At 44.9% G+C, this 20577-nt stretch overlaps 1 protein-coding gene and 1 pseudogene across 1 annotated transcript in view; both read right to left on the bottom strand.

Moving 5' to 3' along the window:
• LOC147361900 (ATP-binding cassette sub-family C member 4-like) overlaps nt 1-7032 on the bottom strand; it is a 171412-nt gene extending 164380 nt beyond the window's left edge. The window contains exon 1 of the mRNA XM_086330241.1: nt 6722-7032. Coding sequence (XP_086186367.1) covers nt 6722-6795 — 74 coding nt within the window. The 5' untranslated portion in view covers nt 6796-7032. The remainder of the gene's footprint in view (nt 1-6721) is intronic.
• Nucleotides 7033-16351: 9319 nt separating this feature from the next.
• On the bottom strand, nt 16352-17074 carry LOC147361899 (small ribosomal subunit protein uS12 pseudogene; annotated as a pseudogene).
• Between the last annotated feature and the right edge of the window lie 3503 nt (nt 17075-20577).

The following is a 20577-nucleotide window of genomic DNA, read 5'->3' as shown; positions in this document are numbered from 1 at the left end:
CATCAGTGTGTACACGTCCCTACCAAACTCCCAAACTATCCCTTTCCCCCATCACTCTCCTTGGCAACCATAAATTCATTCTCCAAAGTCTGAGAGTCTCTTTCTGTCAAAATCGGTATTTAATTGAAATGTATGAAGTCTCTCACTTTTGTTTAATAGAGTTTATTGCTAATCAAGATGTGATACATATCTATGACCATATATTTTGGTGCATCTTTCCTTTTTCCAAATTCCCAGGAGTAGAAAAATTAGTGAAAGGCTGAACTGTTTTCCATTAGGTTCAGACCAATTTGCCCTCTTAACAGCTGTTTGTGAGCTTATTTCATTGTCAGCTTTGAATACCTGAACTACATTTTTTCTGGGCCTAAAGTTAAAAATAATTTAAACAGCTTTAATTTGAATTTATTTGATTTATGCGTGCTCAGTCACTCAGTCTTGTTCGACTCTTTGCAACCCCACATTCTACCATTTTACAACCCCAGTCCTGTTCAACTCTTTGCAACCCCATGAACTGTACTGTCGGGCTCCTCTGTCCATGGGATTTTCCAGGCAAGAATACTAGGGTGGGTTGCTATTTGATTTGTAGAGATGGAACACTTTTTATGTCTATTGATCATTTACTTGTCTTTTTCAAATGTCTATAACACATTTTTTTTTCCTATAGAGCTTTTATATTTTTGAAATAACTTGTAATAGTGCATATATTTTTTTTTAAGATTTTAATGTTTCTTTACAGGTTTTAAATTATATATCATTAATTAAAATTGAGCCTTTCAAATTCTCCTATTGCTTTTGTAGTATGTCTTTTAAAAATCCAAACATCTAAATCTATGTGCTTTATTTTAGCTTTTTTCTTATTTTATTTCTTTTTTTAAATTTTATTTTATTTTTATACTTCACAATATTGTATTAGTTTTGCCAAATATCAAAATGAATCTGCCACAGGTATACCTGTGTTCCCCATCCTGAACCCTCCTCCCTCCTCCCTCCCCATACCCTCCCTCTGGGTCGTCCCAGTGCACCAGCCCCAAGCATCCAGTATCGTGCATCGAACCTGGACTGGCGACTCGTTTCATACATGATATTATACATGTTTCAGTGCCATTCTCCCAAATCTCCCCACCCTCTCCCTCTCCCACAGAGTCCATAAGACTGATCTATACATCAGTGTCTCTTTTGCTGTCTCGTACACAGGGTTATTGGTTCCATCTTTCTAAATTCCATATATATGCGTTAGTATACTGTATTGGTGTTTTTCTTTCTGGCTTACTTCACTCTGTATAATAGGCTCCAGTTTCATCCATCTCATTAGAACTGATTCAAATGTATTCTTTTTAATGGCTGAGTAATACTCCATTGTGTATATGTACCACAGCTTTCTTACCCATTCATCTGCTGATGGGCATCTAGGTTGCTTCCATGTCCTGGCTATTATAAACAGGGCTGCGATGAACACTGGGGTACACGTGTCTCTTTCCCTTCTGGTTTCCTCAGTGTGTATGCCCAGCAGTGGGATTGCTGGATCATAAGGCAGTTCTATTTCCAGTTTTTTAAGGAATCTCCACACTGTTCTCCATAGTGGCTGTACTAGTTTGCAAACTTAAAAGCTTCTGCACAACAAAGGAAACTATTAGCAAGGTGAAAAGGTAGCCTTCAGAATGGGAGAAAATAATAGCAAATGAAGCAACTGACAAACAACTAATCTCAAAAATATACAAGCAACTCCTACAGCTCAACTCCAGAAAAATAAATGACCCAATCAAAAAATGGGCCAAAGAACTAAATAGACATTTCTCCAAAGAAGACATACAGATGGCTAACAAACACATGAAAAGATGCTCAACATCACTCATTATCAGAGAAATGCAAATCAAAACCACTATGAGGTACCATTTCACGCCAGTCAGAATGGCTGTGGATCCAAAAGTCTACAAGCAATAAATGCTGGAGAGGGTGTGGAGAAAAGGGAACTCTCTTACACTGCTGGTAGGAATGCAAACTTATTTTATTTCTAACAGTAAAGGCAGCTAGAACTTTTTTAGTTTTTGTTATAGGATAGGCCCCATTTTTTTCCTAAAACAGTCCATTTTCCCATTGTGGTTTACTGAGTATTTCTTATTCCTCACTATTGGAAATAAGAAGTACAGTTAATGAACCGTGTCCAGCTGGGAATGGACTGTCCAGCCTGCTGAGACTTTCCCTGGCGATGGCCCCAGTGTCCTCACTGCAGCCTCTGGGATGAGCTCTGCATTTCTCTCCTCCCTCATCCCAGAGGCCAGCAGGTTGGGGGTGAGTGCAGGACCTGTCCCCAGAGATAAGGGTGGTGTAGTATCTTGGACTACATGCACTTGGCCCATCAGGGAGCTGTTAAATTCTTGTTCCCTGACACTGGCCATGTCTCAGTGAGTGAACTGTCCCCTTGCAAAAGGAGTGTGGATGCGAAGACTGTCATTGATGTCAAGACAGACTCTCTGGAGATAATTTTCAGAGAAGCTGATGACATGAGGTGGGATGTGAACTTGCCAAGAGCTGAGATGGTTTAGGGAGGTTGGGCCTGTTAGGCCCTCAGTAACTAGCAATTGTGAATAGATAGAAATGTTTAATTTCAAACTAGGATTCTTTGCACTATTTTTAGAATACCAGTTGTTATTCTTCATTAACAGTCAGAAACCCACATGTTGTAGATGGAAGCTGGGTGAGCTTTCCAGGGCTCTTTCTCTGACCTTGATCTGTTCCCAGTGAGTGTTTACTTTGATGAGTTTTGGTAATTTTATACAATAACCACAGCCTCAAGCAAGAAGTAGAACATTCCAAAGGTATAGTCAAATTTATTGGTATGTCCTTACAGCAAAATAAACTGCCTAACAAATTTAAATTTATCTCCTGTAGTTTATTCTTGTTTTTTTTTTTTTTTTTTGGTCTTTATAGTTCTGCATCTGATCAGCCTGATGTGTCCTTTAAGAGGTATCAAGTGGATAATTTGCTGTTCAGAGTCTTCCATGGGTCCCCCAGTGTGTTGATTCCTACCCTCTGTTGACCTGAAACAGACAGACTGCAAAATATTTCCCCAGCAAAGATGGGCTTATCCAGAATCAGCAGAGAATTGCAGTTTGAGGTCTGCATTTGTGGAGAGCCAAGTGTAAGTCCCCAAAGTGCCAGGGCTGGAGAGCACTTTTATAGATGGGAAGAGGAGGTTGGAAGGGCTCTTACAGAGTCCATGGCTTTTCATTGCCTGCATCCTTGCTAGGAAAGGACAGCAGTCCTTCTTCTTCCTGTTGGTGCTGCTGTTGTTGTAACCTCATGTATCAAACTTTCAGAGGCTTTCTACTGGGGACCACATGGGATTACTCAAGCGCTCTATGGTGGTGATGACTGCTGTTTGTCTGGGGGCACTTGTCCTGTTCAGAGCATCACTGACCCTCTCAGCATCCCAGGGAGGTGTTCTCTCCAGGTCTTCTCCCCACTTTCCCGAGGCCAATACTTAGAGGTACTAGCCACTAATCAGGAAGTGGCAAAGTCTAGACTCTAACACAGGAACACTTCCAAATGAGGCACATCAGGTGCCATTTTTTTTCTCATTAAATTTGTCAAAACTGTGGAAAATGCACACGACATAAAGTTTACCATCTTGATGATTTTTCAAGCAGGCGGCTCATTATTGTTACCTATCTTAACATTACTATGCAACCAGTTTCCAGCACTCTCTTCCTCCTGCACTGTTGTGCCATCAAACACTAACTCCCCACTTGCCTTGCCCCCAGCCCCTGGCAACCACAAGGCCACTTTGTTTCTCTTTAAATTTGACTGCTCTGAGGACTTCATGTAAATCAAATCATAAAATATTTGTCCTTTGTGATGCACCATTTTACAACCCCACCGTCAGTGTGCAGGATTCTAGTTTCTTCACATCCTTGCCAACACTATTTTTTCTTCCTTTTTTTCCCCATGGGAGCCCTCCTAATATGTATGAGCTGGTGTCTCATTGTGGTGCATAACTAACATAACAGGGTTAAGCAACTATATGCCAACAAAAATTAATTCTAAAAAATCATGAGCTATAATTTTGATTAAAAAAAAACTGCATGTGCAGATATGCCAAGATTTCTAGGGTAAAGACTAAGAAATAACCAAAATATCCACAAGTAGACCTGGCTAAAAAACAAATCCTTATTCCTTTCTTCTTCTGTGTGCTCAGTCATGTCCAACTCTTTGCGACCTGATGGACTATAGCCCACCAGGCTCCTCTGTCCATGGGATTCTCCAGGCAACAATATTGGAGTGGGTTGTCATTTCTTACACCAGGGGATCTTCCTAACCCAAGGGTCAAACCCACCTCTCTTGACTCTCCTGCACTGGCAGATGGATTCTTTACCCCTGTGCCACCTATCTGGGAGGCCCTTCTTCTTCTATAGTTTTAATATTTTTATATAAATAGAAAAAATATATATTCTTTTCTAAAATTCACAGAATATTCTCAGAATAGCAGTTACATACAGGGCAACACAGCCTCAGGAGCCAGACTCCTGGTTTGGGATCCAACTTTCGCTATTAAGCTGTGTGATGCAGGCAAGTTACTCAAACTCTTGGAATTTGGGGGAGAATGGATACATGTATAGGTATGACTGAATCCCTTTCCTGTCCACATGAGACTATCACAACATTGTAAATTGGCTGTACTCCAATATAAAATTAAAAGTTTTTAAAAAATTACTCATCCTCTCTGCTTCAGTGACTTCACACGTAAAATAAGAGGTAATAGCTCCTTCCAGTTCATCAGGAAAACTGGAAATGGGTGTCTACCCAAACCAATGAGAAGTCCTCACCTCACCGTCTCATTTGCATACACACACATTTTGAAAATCCACAAACAGAACATCCCTGGAGAGTTCCTTGCCCTGCCTGAGGTTAAGGGGAGGTGTCTCTACTTCAGTATCATTTACAGTTGTTGCTATTTAGTCACTCACTCATGTCCAACTCTTTTGCAACCCCATGGACTTTAGCCTGCCAGGCTCCTCTGTCCATGGGATTTCCCAGGCAAGAATACTGGAGTAGATTGCCATTGCCTCCTCCAGGGGATCTTCCTCACCTAGGGATCAAATCCACATCACCTGGTCTCCTGCTATTGTAGCAGATTCTTTACCACTAAGCCAATAGGGAAACCTACACCCATATTTTTCCTTCTTGTCCCTCTTTCCTTAAGGGCCACGAAAAACCCAAGAGATGTAGATACACACACTGAATACACCACCATCAGAATAAGCATAGAAGCTTCGGTTTCCTGGGGCTCCCCGAGGCCTTCCCATATGAAAAAAAGGAAATGTCAGAATTTGTGAGAAAGATGAATGATTTAGGGTCCAGAAATGAATAATAATCACCCAAGTGTGATTAAACCCAGAGTTTGAGGCCCATCTAGTTAGTGGTCCCAGCTACTGGATGGAAAACTTTAGTTGAGAGCTTCATCTCTCGGAGTCCCTTCTCATCTGTGTGTTTCCTCCCAGCTCAGGGACCCTTCAGTGTTTTCAGGACCAAAGGACTCCTGGGCAGGACCACCTGCATCAAGACCTTGCACTGCTTCTGGAAAGGCTAGAGATGCAGATAAGACCCCACAGGCTTCAGGGACCCCATCCCCAAGGTGACTCTCAAAGGTGGAAGTGGAAATATTCACAGTAAGGAAAGGGACTGGTCAAATCCATACTCCAGTCCTCAGTGTATCCCAGGTAAAATTAAAATGGGTTCAAGAATTGTGTCCCCATTCATTAAACGGTGGTGACTCAGGCGGTAAAAGCATCTGCCTACAATGCAGTAGACCCAGGTTAGATCCCTGGGTCGGGAATATCCCCTGGAGAAGGAAATGGCAACCCACTCCAGTACTCTTGCCTGGAGAATCCCATGGATGGAAGAGCCTGGTAGGCTACAATTCATGGGGTCGCAAAGAGTCGGACATGACTGAGCGACTTCACTTTCACTTTCATTAAATAAAAAACAATAGTGTTCTTACACACATGAAATGTGTCACAACTAGATACCAGGATATACAGTGAGAGATGCACACGGAGAGAAAGAGGGAGGCAGGGAGACCTGGTCACAGACACAGGGACAAGGGAACCCAGTGCAGTTGGACTCAGCTGTCACCTAAGGAATATGGGGAAAGGTAGGGACATTACCGGAAGATGACAACAGGAGCAGAGCACTAACTAGATAAAGGAAGCGGCTCAGGGCTGTTTGCTTAGTGGGGAAAGGGTGCGAATTAGTTCCTTTTGAATCCGGAGTTTTCAAAGTCCCGTTGAATTCATAGTTCACTGTGAATCTGGAGCTGTCTTGCGGAAGCCGACTAAGGATGGCATATGGGGGTCCAGTCCTTCTCCCGCTGGCGGTGACCAGCCCTGGGCAGCCTAGGTTCTCAGCCTCCCTGCCTCCTGCTCCCACTGCCCCTCCTGCTCCCTGGGACTAAGGAGGCTGGCGGGGCAGCGAGTTGCAAGGCAGGGAGACCCTGTGCCCCGCCACCAGGTCCCTCTTCCCGTTCCTGCTACCCCTTCCCGTCGCCTCACCCAGAGGGTGCAGACAGGGACCCCCGTGGCCGGCGTGGGGAGACCCCACCGCTACAAGCAGCCATCGGAAAGCACTCCCTCGCCCTGACCCTCGACCCTCAACCCCTGCAAGGCTCAGCAGCGTCAGGCACTGGCCCTGAGGGGCGGGGTGTCTCAGCCCAGGCGGGGCTCACCAGGAGAACAGCCGGGAGCAGAAGTTCGCATCCTGCAGCGGGTTGGGCTTCTCCTCCGGGGACACCGGCTGCATCTTGCCGGCCCGGACCAGCGCAAGCCAGGGGCGTGGGGTGGGGGCAGCCGGGGGCCACACGCAGGTGTGAAGCGAGGCCGCAGGCGCCGCTGATGGAGGCGGTGGGGGAACCGCAAGGCACGGGGCTCAAGACCCCAGGCGCCCACGTTCCCTAACTGGGCTGCAAACTCTACTAAACTCTGAGCCCAGGCCCCCACCCAGAAGATGGAGAGGGAGGGGCAGGCTGCAGCATAAACGCCCCTCAGCTGTGGTGAAGACAGAGAAAGCTGGCAGAAGGAGATAGCAGCTCGCCCTCCCGGCACGCTGCCCTCATCAGGACAAAACAAGGGCGCTGTGGGAAGGTCTCCAACTGGAATGGAGCAGGATCCTGGGGGGCTTACCTGGGATAAGCTACCCCCCCGCCCAATCACGAGACACACTGAGCTAGTGGCCAATACTGGTCAGTGGAGGTGAGCACAGATGACAAGCACAAAGCTGCCAAGCTACTGAGATGACAGCCTCAGGCTCCCTGGTGTCTGTTCTACTGCTAGGCTGGCCCTGGAGGAATCCTGTTTTGATAAGAGGAGGGAAAAGGAAAGACCAAAACACGTTCTTCTTGTGGCATGAAGGACAGTTACTCAGCAGTGCACTGATGCACAAAGAAAAGTACATAAGCAAGAAGTCAAGGTTTACTTTATCTCTCAGCTAAATAAATTTTAAATGAGCTAATAAGCAGGTGTACAAGAGGGAAATAAAGAACTTCCAACGTTTTCCCCATATATGAAGCCCGCATGAATATATATGAAGAAAAATGCATTCAAAAGTATTATTTCTGGAATGAATAAACAAAGTGTGGTATAAACATACAGTGGAGTATCATTCAGCCTTAAAAAGAAAGGAAATTCTGCCACGTGCTGCAGCATGGATGAGCCTCGAAGACTATGAGGTTGTGACTTACAATTAGAATACTTATTTAGTCTTCATGCTGTTGCTGTTACAGAACTCCTAAAACCCTTAGGTGCTCTAAGAGTGAAAAAATATCTTTTGGTAATTGTAACAAGCCCCTTTCAACTACACCTGAGTTTTAGTGAATGCATCTGTTAGTCAGAAAAACCAACCACCTGATTAAAGGGTTGGCGCTTTCAGCCCCACCCCCCAAATCCAGGGAGAAGAGGGACTGGAAACAGTTCAACCACCGATGGCCAATGCTTTAATCAACCTTGCCCAAGTATGCTTCTATGAAGCCTCAATAAAAAACCAATAGGATGGGGTTCACAGAGCTTCCCAGCTGGTGAACATGTGCAGGTGCTGGAAGGGTGACTCACCTGGAGAGGCCTGGAAGACCCTGCCCCTCCCCCTGCCTTGCTCTCTGCATCTCTTCCATCTGGCTGTTCCTGACTTGAATCCTTTTATGATAAACTAGTGATCTAGTCGGATAAGGCAATGGCACCCCACTCCAGTACTCTTGCCTGGAAAATCCCATGAATGGAGGAGCCTGGTAGGCTGCAGTCCAGGCTGTCGCCAGAGTCGGACACGACTGAGCGACTTCACTTTCACTTTTCACTTTGATGCATTGGAGAAGGAAATGGCAACCCACTCCAGTGTTCTTTCCTGGAGAATCCCAGGGATGGGGGAGCCTGGCAGGCTGCCATCTATGGGGTCGCACAGAGTCAGACACGACTGAAGCGACTTAGCAGTAGCGGCAGCAGACTAGTGAAATTCATAGAAACACAAAGTAGAATGGTGTTTGCTGGGCAGGGGGGATGGTGGGGAGTGTTTAATGGACACAGAGTTTCAGTTGGAAGGTGAAAAAGCTCTGGAGATGGACTGTGGTGATGATTGCACAGCAATGTGAATCTAATCAATGCCCACAATAGTACATTTTAAAATGGTTAAGATAGTTCACATGTGTTATGTATATTTTACCATGTAATGGAGGAGAGAATTCCTTTTTGTTTTACCCTTCTAGGTCCTCTGGCTGAGACCTGGGAAATTCAATTGATATAAGACAGATGAACAAGAGAAAAAGTTTATTAACCTGTGCAGCATGCCCATGTATGCAAAAATCTTTCATCATTCACAGACAGTTGTTGCTGTACTAAGATGTGTTTGTAAAAGTGCTTCATTTTCAAGAAGATCCATAGGAAGGACTTTTGACAAGTACAGATTTCTGATAAGTTTCAAATGAAGAGCTAAACTTTGTAAGAAATTATAGAGTCCTAATGGAAAACCTGATGCCTTCATAAAACCATTAACAAAAAGGACTAGTTGCTGAGTGAACTGGAGAATATGCTTATAAATTTTATTGTTTTTGTCTAAAATATTACTGGTTTAATTTAGTGTTTTCCCAACATAAAAAAATCCTTTCCCTTAAGCTAATTATGACTTAAAACAATTTGGAAAATTACATCTTTGTAAGTAGAATTAAAACATTTGTCTTTTCTTTCTATCTGATCCCTCCAAAAACTAGAAACTCTTAGGTTCCCAGAAGCTGTGTCAGTTGCCTCATAACAGGGCGACTCTTCCAACTCTAGTTGAGTGACAGTGTTCTCTGAACTCAGTTTCTCATCTGTAAAATGGGTATTTAAAAGTAATATCTGGGACTTCCCTGGTAGTCCAGTGGTTAAGAATCTGCCTTGAAATGCAAGGGAGTCAGTTTAATCCCTGGTCAGGGAACTCAGAACCCACATGCCAGCAGAGCAACTAAACCTGAGCACCACAGCTATTGAGCCTGCCCGCTGCTCCATATGAGAGAGTCCATGCACCACAACAAAAGATCTTGCATGACACAACATAGGTCCCAAGTGCCACAATAAATCAAAAAGTAAAAAACAAAAAGTAATAACTATCTCATGGAGTTATTGTTTATGTGAAAGTGCTTGTTGTAATTTCTGATGCAGAAGGGATGTTTAATAAGTGGACGTTATTATAGCAAGATACTTTATCAGAATATGAAATTAATTGTCCTTCAGTTTGGTCGCTCAGTCATGTCCAACTCTTTGTGACTCCATGAATTGCAGCACACCAGGCCTCCCTGTCCATCACCAACTCCCGGAGTTTACCCAAACTCATGCCCATTGAGTCGGTGATGCCATCCAACCATCTCATCCTCTGTTGTCCCCTTCTCCTCCACCTTCAATCTTTCCCAGCACCAGGGTCTTTTCAAATGACTCAGCTCTTTGCATCATGCGGCCAAAATATTGGAGTTTCAGCTTCAACATCAGTCGCAGGACTGATGAACACCCAGGACCGATTTCCTTTAGGATGGACTGGTTGGATCTCCTTGCAGTCCAAGGGACTCTCAAGAGTCTCCACCAACACCACAGTTCAAAAGCATCAATTCTTCTGTGCTCAGCTTTCTTCACAGTCCAACTCTCACATCCATACATGACCACTGGAAAAACCATAGCCCTGACTAGACAGACCTTTGTTGACAAAGTAATGTCTCTGCTTTTTAATATGCTGTCTAGGTTGGTCATAACTTTCCTTCCAAGGAGTAAGTAAATTGTCCTTTCTATGGTATAAATGTTTGTGATAAAGGAGTGAAAATGCAATTCTTGAGGTTATAGCTTAAAGGCCACTGGTGCTGGCATAAAGAGCACAGTTTTCAAGAAAACTTAATCAACTGAGTTTTCCTCCAGAGAAGAGAGACTGAAACCCAAGTCAGAGGAGAGCAAAGGTCTGGGGACAAGAGGCAGAGAGTGGGAATCCCTGTCCCCCGTGGTCACCATCCTCAACCTCCCAGGCAAGGACAAAGTAGGGGGGATATCAGACATGATAGAACCCCCACCCCAAGTATGACTGGTGCCTTACCTCCTGCTAGAAGCCAGGTGAGTTGGCCGCTTTGCAGAAGAGATTCCCATACCATCATCTTGTGTTACAAGTAAAAACCTGATTTCCCACATGGGGTCTGGAAAATTCAGAAAGTGGGAGGCAACAGGCTTACAGAGTCTGTGAGCCAGGATGAAAGAATGCCATAGAGGGAGATGAAGCATGTGCCATCCAGCTAGGGAGCAGATGAGAACCCAGTAACATCCTTCCTTAAAAATTCCACAGCAGAGTTGATTTTAAAAACAGAATACATTTTTAAAAAATATTTGCCCAGAAATGTGGAAACCAGACTTTTGCTAGAGTTTAAGAAACAACACCAGGAGGATAAATCAGAACTCTTCCTCAAACTAGATTATCTGCTTTATAATCAGTTTCGATTTATAGTCCCTACTCTTCATCCTCCACGTTACAAGTGGTGCAGGAGAAGGAAATATCTCATCCTGGAAAACGTGGGAGTACCAGGACCAGCTTCCAAGTGAGGGTCTTTGGCTTCCTGCAGGAGAGAGTTTAAGAGGAAGCTGAAGTAGAGTGAAAATGGACTTATTCAGGGACACACACTCCATAGTCAGAATGTGGACCCTCTCAGAAGGTGAGAGGGCCCAGGGTATGGGGTTGTTAATTGTCATGGTCTGGGTAATTTCATATGATAATAAGTGGGACGAATATTCTTGCTATTCCAGGGAAGGAACAGGGATTTTCAAGAACTGAACCACTGCACACTTTTGAAATGGAGCAGGACCCTATGGTCCTTGCCCCCCATGTCCTCTGCCTGCCTTTTGTCTGTGGAAAATCTTTAGCCAAAAAATATGTTTAATCCCAGAAGTGAGAACATGTAGATACAAAGAAAAACAGTTAATAATATAGTCATTAAGCATAGTCAAGGACCTCTTAATTCCTTCTCAAGGGCTATAGATAATATTCTGAGCCATATCCTGTGAGCTGTCTTATAGGTACTGAAAACCCCTTCAGGTTAAGATCTACATAATGACCGGACTGTAGCCGTGACATAAACTGCCACAGTTCTGAGAAATGACCTCGAGAAATGGGAACAAACCAACCCTGGAACTGAAGAGTAACTGTACTTAAAACAATTAAGATGACACTGGTCAGACCACCAATGACCAATTTCAAGATGACTGTCAGCATTGACTCTGCTGTTTCTACACGTAACCCTCTCCCTCTGTCTTTAAAAGTTCTTGTCCATTCATTGTCAAGGGAGGAGGAGTCAGCCTTTGTAGAGGTGCCCACCCTCCCCCCTCACCACATGCTGCTGCTGCTGCTGCTAAGTTGCTTCAGTCTTGTCCGACGCTATGCGACCCCATAGACGGCAGCCCACCCGTCCCTCCTCCCTGGGATTCTCCAGGCAAGAACACTGGAGTGGGTTGCCATTCACTTCTCCAATGCGTGAAAGTAAAAAGTCAAAGTGAAGACGCTCAGTTGTGTCCAACTCGTAGCAACCCCATGGACTGCAGTTTACCAGGCTCCTCCGCCCATGGGATTTTCCAGGCAAGAGTACATACTGGCATCCAAAATAAAGTAAATGTTCCTTTCCACCAACCTAGCCTCTTTATTGGCTTTTGAGTGGTGAACAGCCAGACCCTCCTCTTTGGTATCACTGTTTGGCCTTCTATGGTCAGCCTTGGAACTATCACAGCACCAGTCATGGTGAGAGGGGAATGAATTTTAGTGTTATAATGAAGGTGTAATGAGTTAGAGATCAGAGACCAGACCATGCTCAACACTATATTGATTTTAGCTGGTTCAAGCCAGTTTTTGTGAGATCCTGTTTTTCTCAATATGTGTATCCCCTTCTTTCCTGTCTCACAAGCATAGAAACACTGTTTCCACAGTGATGAGGCCTTCTTAAACTCGTATCTGGGAATCCAGACCTGGTTCTCTGTGTACCCTGATGCCTAGGTCCTTCCCTTTCCTATTTAACTAATACCAGGTTGTCTTCCTCAGATGAAGGGCACCACAGACTCCCACTTATTTCAGAAGCAACATCAAGCCCCAGCCAAGAGGGAGTTACCTTAAAAAACAAACAAAACTTATTATATCAATACCTTCCCTTTTGGATCTTCAGGCATAGAGGAGAAATCGGTCTCTTTCTCTTCATCAAGATTATCTCCACAGGTAACAAAGGAAACGGTCATTAAAGGTAAGGCGGGGCCCTTAATATTCAGGGAGGCTGGGCTGAGACAGAACAGTCACTGACAAAGCCCATCAACAATTCCCTGGGAGTAAAATAGAATCTGGATAATGAAATAAGGGCTACAAGGTCTTCCCTTGTAGCTCAGTCAGTAAAGAATCTGCCTGCAGTGCAGGAGACCTGGGTTTGATCCCTGGGTTGGGAAGATCCCCTGGAGAAGGAAATGGCAACCCACTCCAGTATCCTTGCCTGGAAAATCTCATGGATAGAGGAGCCTGGTAGGCTGCAGTCCATGGGGTTGCAAAGAGTTGGGCATGACTGAGTGACTAATACTTACTTAATGAAATAAAGTGTTACCTTTTTTCTCTCCCTTTGTTGCTGAGTCAAGTTTCACTTGTTCACAGGGCGCCTCATGCAGAAACCTCAACCCGGCCCTTCAGACAAGACTCCCTGATGCAAAATGGCTGCATCAACACCTCAGCTCTGAGGGCCATGTGCAGAGATGCTGAGCCTGACACTATGATCTGGAGCCATGGGCAGCACAGCTGAGCCTGTCCTGTGAGAATCGCCCATCCCCCAGCTGACAGGAATCACATAGAGCAGTCCCAGGGGTGTTTTAAGGGGAAAGCATGTCCTCTGGAGCACATTCTATGGGCACAAGCCATACCTGACAGGGGGGCTTCCCAGGTGGATCAGCAGTAGAAAATCTGCCTGATCCCTGGGTCAGGCAGATCCCCTGGAGCTGAAAATAACAACCCACTCCAGTATTCTTGCCTGGGAAATCCTACTGACAGAGGAGCCTGGCGGGCTGCAGTCCATGGGGTTGCAAAGAGTCAGACATTACTGAGTGACTCATATACACACATGCACAGCTGTCAAATGAAACCCCCTGGCCTTTGGGGTCTGACTAGGGAGAGTCAGTAGTAAAACAGGAAGAAATCAAACTGTCTTCCGCTTTCCTGGTGGCTTAGACAGTGAAGAATCTGCCTGCAATGGAGGAGACCAGGGTTTTTGACCCCTGGGTTGGGAAGGTCCCCTAGAGAAGGGAATAGGCAACCCACTCCAGTATTCTTATGTGGAGAATTCCATGGAATTCTGGTGGGCTATAGTCCATAGAGTTGCAAAGAGTCAGACAAAACTGAGCAACTAACATTTTCTAGCAATGAAAGCAGCTGCCATTTGGGAAGAAATGAGATCTTATATTTCCAACAGAGGTTTTTGTTTGGCTGCTCTCTTGTGGATTTTTTAAAGTGCTGATTCCTGCCTCCCCTCTCCCGAGATTCTGATTTTACTGAGATGAGGCTTCAGCACTGGGTTTACAGAGCTCCCTTGGTGATTTTACAAACCACTGGCCTTTGCCATGTTGAAGTTATAAGGACTCTATCTGGATGAGGAACAAAGTAAACAAATTAGGTGATTCTGTAGGAGCAGAAAGGTGCATTTCTGTGTCTAGGGTGTAGATGAGGTGGGTGAGGTGGGGGCCTGTGACACCTCTTGCCCCCTGTGAGGTCTTCCTGGCCCCTCATTCCATGGCCTTTCCACGCTGGTCACCTGGATACATGAGTCTTCTGCCCCCTGCTGGTGATTTTCAGTATAGCATGGTTGTCCCTGGAGGTTTCATACCAGCCCAGCCTAGTTGGGTATCCCTGGTGGCTCAGTGATAAAGAATCTCCCTGCCAATACAGAAGCTGCAAGGTTCAATCCCTGATTTGGGAAGATCCCCTGGAGAAGGAAATGGCAACCCAATACTGCAGTATTCCATGGACAGAGGAGCCCACCAGGTTATAATCCATGGGGTCACAAAGAGTTGAACATGACTAAGCACACACACCCATGCAGGATTTATGGGCAGACACTGACAGTATCAATTCACTCATGTTATTAAAAGCTGGCTACAGAACAGTCTACAGTGTGTATGAGTGCCTCTCCAAGGGTTACACTCCTATAGTTACTTCTTTTAAAAGATTCCCTGATGGCTCAGATGGTAGAGTCTGCCCACAGTATGGGAGACCTGGGTTTGATCCCTCAGTTGGGAAGAACCCCTGGAGAAGGAAATGGCAACCCACTCCAATATTCTTGCCTGGAAAATCCCATGGACGGAGAAGCCTTGCAGGCTAGAGTCCATAGCATTGCAAAGAGTCGGGACACAATCGAGTGACTTTACTTTCACTTCTGGAGCTTTCCTCATGGGTCAGCCAGTAAAGTATCTGCCTGCAAAGCAGGAGACCCGGGTTCCATCCCTGAGTCAGGAAGATCCCCTGGAGAAGGAAATGGCAACTTACTCCAATATTATTTCCTGGAGAACCCCATATGGACAAAGGCGCCTGGCAGGCTACAGTCGATGGGTTCACAAGTGTTGGACAAGACTCAGCAACTAAACCACCACAGTCTTAGTTCACAAACCTGAGCTTCACACATCTGAGTCCCAAGATGTGGCTTGCTGGGAGGGAAATCCTGGGAAATGTACAGGATGAGCAGCTCTGCAGTAACTTTAGGAGTCACTCCTAGGCAGAGAAACTCGGCGCTCCAGGCCACTGGCCAAGCACAGGTCTGGCACATGTCTGTGACTGGAACCTTCCTGTGCCTGGGGTCTGAGGTGTGTGTGTGTGCTTAGTCATGATGATTCTTTGGGACCCCATGGACAGAAGACGGGATTTCTGTCAGGAATACTGGAGTGGGTTGCCATATCCTCCTCCTGGCGATCTTCCTGACCCAGGAATGAAACTTGCCTCTGTTGGTTCTCCTGCAGTTGCAGGCAGATTCCTTACCACTAGCGCCCCCTGGAGGGTTTGAGGAAATTGATCTTGATAAGACCGCTGGCTGATAGCCAGTGACAGATGCTTCCCAGGTAAAGAGTCTCAGTGGTAAAGAATCTGCCAAAAAAAAAAAAAAAAAAGAATCTGCTAATGCAGGAGACACAGGAGATGCAAGTTCCATGTCTGGATGGGGAGGATGCCCTGGAGGAGGAAATGGTAACCCTCTAGTATTCTTGCCTGAAGAATCCCATGAACAGAGGTGGCTGGCAGGCTGTAGTCATAGGGTTGCAGAGTTGGACGTGACTGAGCACAGTCAGTGACAAGTGCCTATGATAGGAGCATCAAGAAGTGCAGAGGTGTAAGGTAATGAATGCCCCAGTAAACAGCTGCTGCTGCTGCTGCTGCTAAGTCACGTCAGTCGTGTCTGATTCTGTGTGACCCCATAAACGGCAGTCCAACAGGCTCCACCATCCCTGGGATTCTCCAGGCAAGAACACAGGAGTGGGTTGCCATTTCCTTCTCCAATGCATGAAAGTGAAAAGGGAAAGTGAAGTTGCTCGGTCATATCCGACTCTTCGTGACCCCATGGACTGTAGCCCACCAGGCTCCTCCATCCATGGGATTTTCCAGGCAAGAGTACTGAAGTGGGGTGCCATCGCCTTCTCCACAGTAAACATCAGCTGCCCCTTATTGTATTGTGGGGTGGGATGTATTTTTATTTAACTATCACATTTAATTTTGGGGGTATATGAAAATTTATTACTATCATGCTTTCATCATCCAAATTCATGATCTTGGTCTTTCTTCTTGCATTTGTATAAGGCCAAAAGAGAGACACTAGCTACTTTGACAACCTAAAGCAAACTCCAGGAATGTCACCAATAGCATGACCTTTACAACCAAATCCAGCAACCAGAATATCATCACTTTCCTCAATAAAGTTCAAGCAACCATCACTGGGTACAAAGGCTGTGATTTTTTGCCATTCTTGGTGAGCTGAACCCTGACACATTTCCTGATGGCAGAATTTGGTTGTTTGGCTTCAACCCCTACTTTTTCAAGCACGATTCTCTTGGCATGAGAAGCTTCCAAAAGGGTTGGCTTTCAGGGCTGTGCCCAAATGGGCTTTCTTGTACTATTTATCATGCCGATTCTGGGCTCGTCGGTGGCTACAGAGATTCTTGGCAGTATGAAAACCATGGCACTTGCCTATCCTGCCAGTGTCACAGGCCTGAACATAAGACTATCACATTTAATTTTAACATAAGCTCAGAGAATATTAGGAGCCCCATCTTACAGAGCTTAAGGAACTTGATCAATGTCATAGACTCATAACTGACAGATGCAGCCTCTGAGCCCAGACAGGTGTGACCACACAGTCTGTCCCAGCTCCTCCCATGTCCCATGGGACCAGGAGGTCTCCCTGCCCAAAGACCTGCTCAGCAGCTTCAGCCTGACTCTCTGGGTGGGTCCGTGTGGTCCCTCCAGGTGCTCGCAGCCCCTTTGCTCCTACTGCCCCTGACTCGGGTCCTTCCTTCTGCAGGGCAGCCCCCGAGAGCCTCATGGTTGGCAGAAAGACACTCTCGTCCCATTCTAGAAGCTTCTCTTTACATCCAGCTCCCGGGGGTGGGGTCAGGCCAGGTTGTGAGTAGAATTATGAGAGAAGCAAGAAGGTGTGAGCTCCTGGTCAGCACATTCCTCTGACCTGGGACCTCCCTCTTCTCCTGATGCTTCCTACCCCTCGGGGCAGCTCTTCTCCATGCCCCTCCCCACTCCATTACAAGTCCTCCTGTAGCTCTGCTGTGGATCAGAGTCACCAGAGGAGGGGTCAGAATGCAGGTTCCTGGGCTCCAGCCCCAAAGATCTGATCCAGGTTGTTACACAAGTGGGGCCTGGGAATTTGAATTTTTAACCAACAACCCAGTGGGTTTTTATGGAGGGGGTCCTCTGAACACACTTTGAGAAGCATTTAACAGACCTGTCACTCACATCTGTGGTCCCTGGTCAAGAGTATAAATGAAGCCCATACTACATGCTTAAATATTTAAAAGTTATAAGTCAGTCAAACAAAATTGTCAAGTATACCTTCTTAACTATTAATAACTGGCAGAATGGGATTTTGGACACAGCTACAAGCCAGAAGGCAGGAGAGCAGAGGGAGGGGCTGACCCAGTCCCCAGCCCTCCCCCTGCTCTTCCCACCTCTGGCTCTGACCCTTTTTGTTCCCTGAGGAATCTGCTGTTCAAGCAAGAGCACCCCCAGCCTTCAAGTCCAGGTTCAGGCCACTCTCTTCCCGTCCCACAAACAACTGTATCTTGACCACTTGTCCGGCTGGGACATGGCCCCCAGGAGGGAGGCCTCCACTGGCGCTGGGAGCAGGGGTTCTAGGGTCCAGGTGCTCAGAGACGGCCTGGAGGGGGCGGGGCTCCAGGTGGCCACACCCCCTGGTCCTCTCTGGCTGCCTGAACCTGGGGAGGGTGCAACCACAGGATGACCCGAGCAGGGCCTCTAAACCAGTGCTTCTCAAACTGTAATGTGAGCAGGACTCACCTGGGATCCGGAGATTCTGAGTCAGTAGGTCTAGAGTACAGATAAGATTCCATGTTCCTAACAGCCTTCCAGACCAAGCCTGGCTGGTCCATGCTTCAATAGCAGAGCCCTAGGGCAGGGTGGGCAGAGTTTTCCTGTAAACAGGAAGTCAAAACATTTCCAGGCTTTTCGGGCCATATGGTGTCTGCTCAGAAAAACATCTACTACTTTATTGACCACACCAATGCCTTTGACTGTGGATCACAACAAACTGTGGACAGTTCTTAAAGATGTGAGTACCAGACCACCTTACCTGTCTCCTGAGAAACCTACACGCAGGTTAAGAAGCAAGAGTTAGAACCAGACATGGAACCACTGCCTGGGTCAAAATTGGGAAAGAGGAAAGAAAAGGCTGTACACTGTCACCCTGTTTATTTAACTTATATGAAAAACAATGTATGTATATGTATAACTGAATCACTGCTGAATAGCAGAAATTAACACAACATTGTAAATCAGCTATGCTTAAATAAAATAAATTTTTAAAGAAGCAAGAAAAAAATTCCAAGGGTATCAGTAGGTTCATTATTAGTAATGTTTACTCTGCTTAGCCTGGTGTTTGCCAGAGTTTTCCACTTTAAAAATGCAACTCTTCCCTAAAGAATTAATCAAGGAAGATACTTAGAGTCTATGAAAATGCCATGCCTCCCCCAACTCCCGAACATTCATGGTATATTCAGCCAATGATGAATTTTGTCTGAATTGTTTATGATGGCTGCCATATGATACTTTTCTGTCAGCCTGTCTACATTTGTGACTTGGTATTCTATTGCAAAAAAGAGCTTACCCTTCCTCCTATTTTATGTTTTATCAGAATCAGTATAAACTCATGGATTTATAAATATTTTATAGTTGTAAAAGATAGGGTTTAAAAACCTTCAGTCCTCTGTTTATCATTACCTACTTATAATATTTCTAATGTAATATAAATTCCATCTCAGAGACTCATTTTTTGTCTAGGTATTCTGCAAAATTTAATTTTAAAAATATGTTTTATATAATATCCTCCATAATTAAATATGATTAACTTTTGAATTAAACACTGCTTTGGAATACCCAAAGCTTCCACCAATTAGAATGGATAATTGTGAGCATGTTTGCTAAGTGAAAAGTGAATTTAGTCAGAACCATCCAAAGTAAACTTTGTGTAAAACATGTTCAGTATATCTAAGTCTTAATCTTTGTTCTTCTTAAAAAATCACACAGTCCCAATTTTGACTCCTAAGGGAAGTCATCTGGGCCTGGAGTATAGATGGAGGTCTCATTGAACTCAGGCATGTCATTCCTTCCAGTAATGTCATTTTTTAGTTCTAAATTTAAAAAAACATGTATTTCTCCCAGCTTTTCAGTACACATTGCTATTTTAGTTTTGGGGGAAAATTATTTTTTTCCTTACTACATTAGGTTTAAAAAACAAAAGCTCAGTTAACCCACATTCTTTCTGTTTTTAAAGGAAAATTAACAGCTTACACATAAAACCTTGTGTTTAAAAAACTCTGAAGGCTTTAAAGTGGTCTATTGTGTTTCCAGGGACCTTCTTCAACATTAGGACCATACTGCTGATTCAAGAATAGCATCAGTATAAATATAAGCATAGTATTGTTTTTAGATTAAAAAAAAAAAAAAAGAAAAAACCCTCCAAACTTGAACAGGAATTTATTTCTAACTTTTTAATGCTATTAAAAATATTGATAATGTATAATAGGGCCTTTTGGAAGCCTGTGTGGTCTAATTTTAAACATAAATATGATGGTAACAATTAATAAAGAGGGTAGTGCTGTAGAGGGTAGTACTGATGGGGCGCTAATCACAAATCCAGCATAGTTCAAAAGCAGTGTTTCTCACCTGAGGTTGAGAATCAGTTTTATGTAATTTTACATTTTCAGACCATTTCAACCTAATCAATGATCCACTGAGCACGGCTAGTGCTCAGCTCAGTCGTGTGCACCTTCCCTCTGCAAGTGCAACAGTCACACTGGTCTCTGGGCTGTTCAGGATCCCACCCCTTCTGAGTGTAGATGTCACAGCAGTAACAGATGGCTGCACATGTCTAGTTTTCTTGAATTTCCTGTACTTATTTCTAACATAGTTACAAACAGGCCATAGACTGGCACTAGCCCACAGGCCGTACTATGGTATCACTGTCACAGTTACATTTGCAACAACCCTCTGAGAATTGTAGTAACCTCACTTCCACTATCAAAGAAACTGAGACACAGTGGGCTTCCTAATCTTAAGAGCCAATAATTAGCAGCTAGCAGAATCGTAACCAATCCCAGTCAGTGCCCAGAGGAACCAGTAATTGTCCCTGAAAGCCTGATTCCAGAGCATGTGCTCCTCGTGTGCATATTCCATTTTTATCTGTGAAGGACAAACAGTTTGGTTTAGGCTATTAAATGAGGACCTTCTCAAATACATCTTCTACAATCTACAAACCTACCTTCATCCACATCCATCTTGCTCTCCTCTCCTGGTAAT

The sequence above is a fragment of the Bos grunniens genome, chromosome 12, assembly GCF_055505025.1.
Source record: "Bos grunniens cultivar Pamir isolate PY7600 chromosome 12, Bosgru_T2T1.0, whole genome shotgun sequence".
Taxonomy (NCBI): domain Eukaryota; kingdom Metazoa; phylum Chordata; class Mammalia; order Artiodactyla; family Bovidae; genus Bos; species Bos grunniens.
The sequence above is the reverse complement of the archived record's forward strand: the minus strand, read 5'-3'. Positions and strand labels throughout refer to the sequence as shown.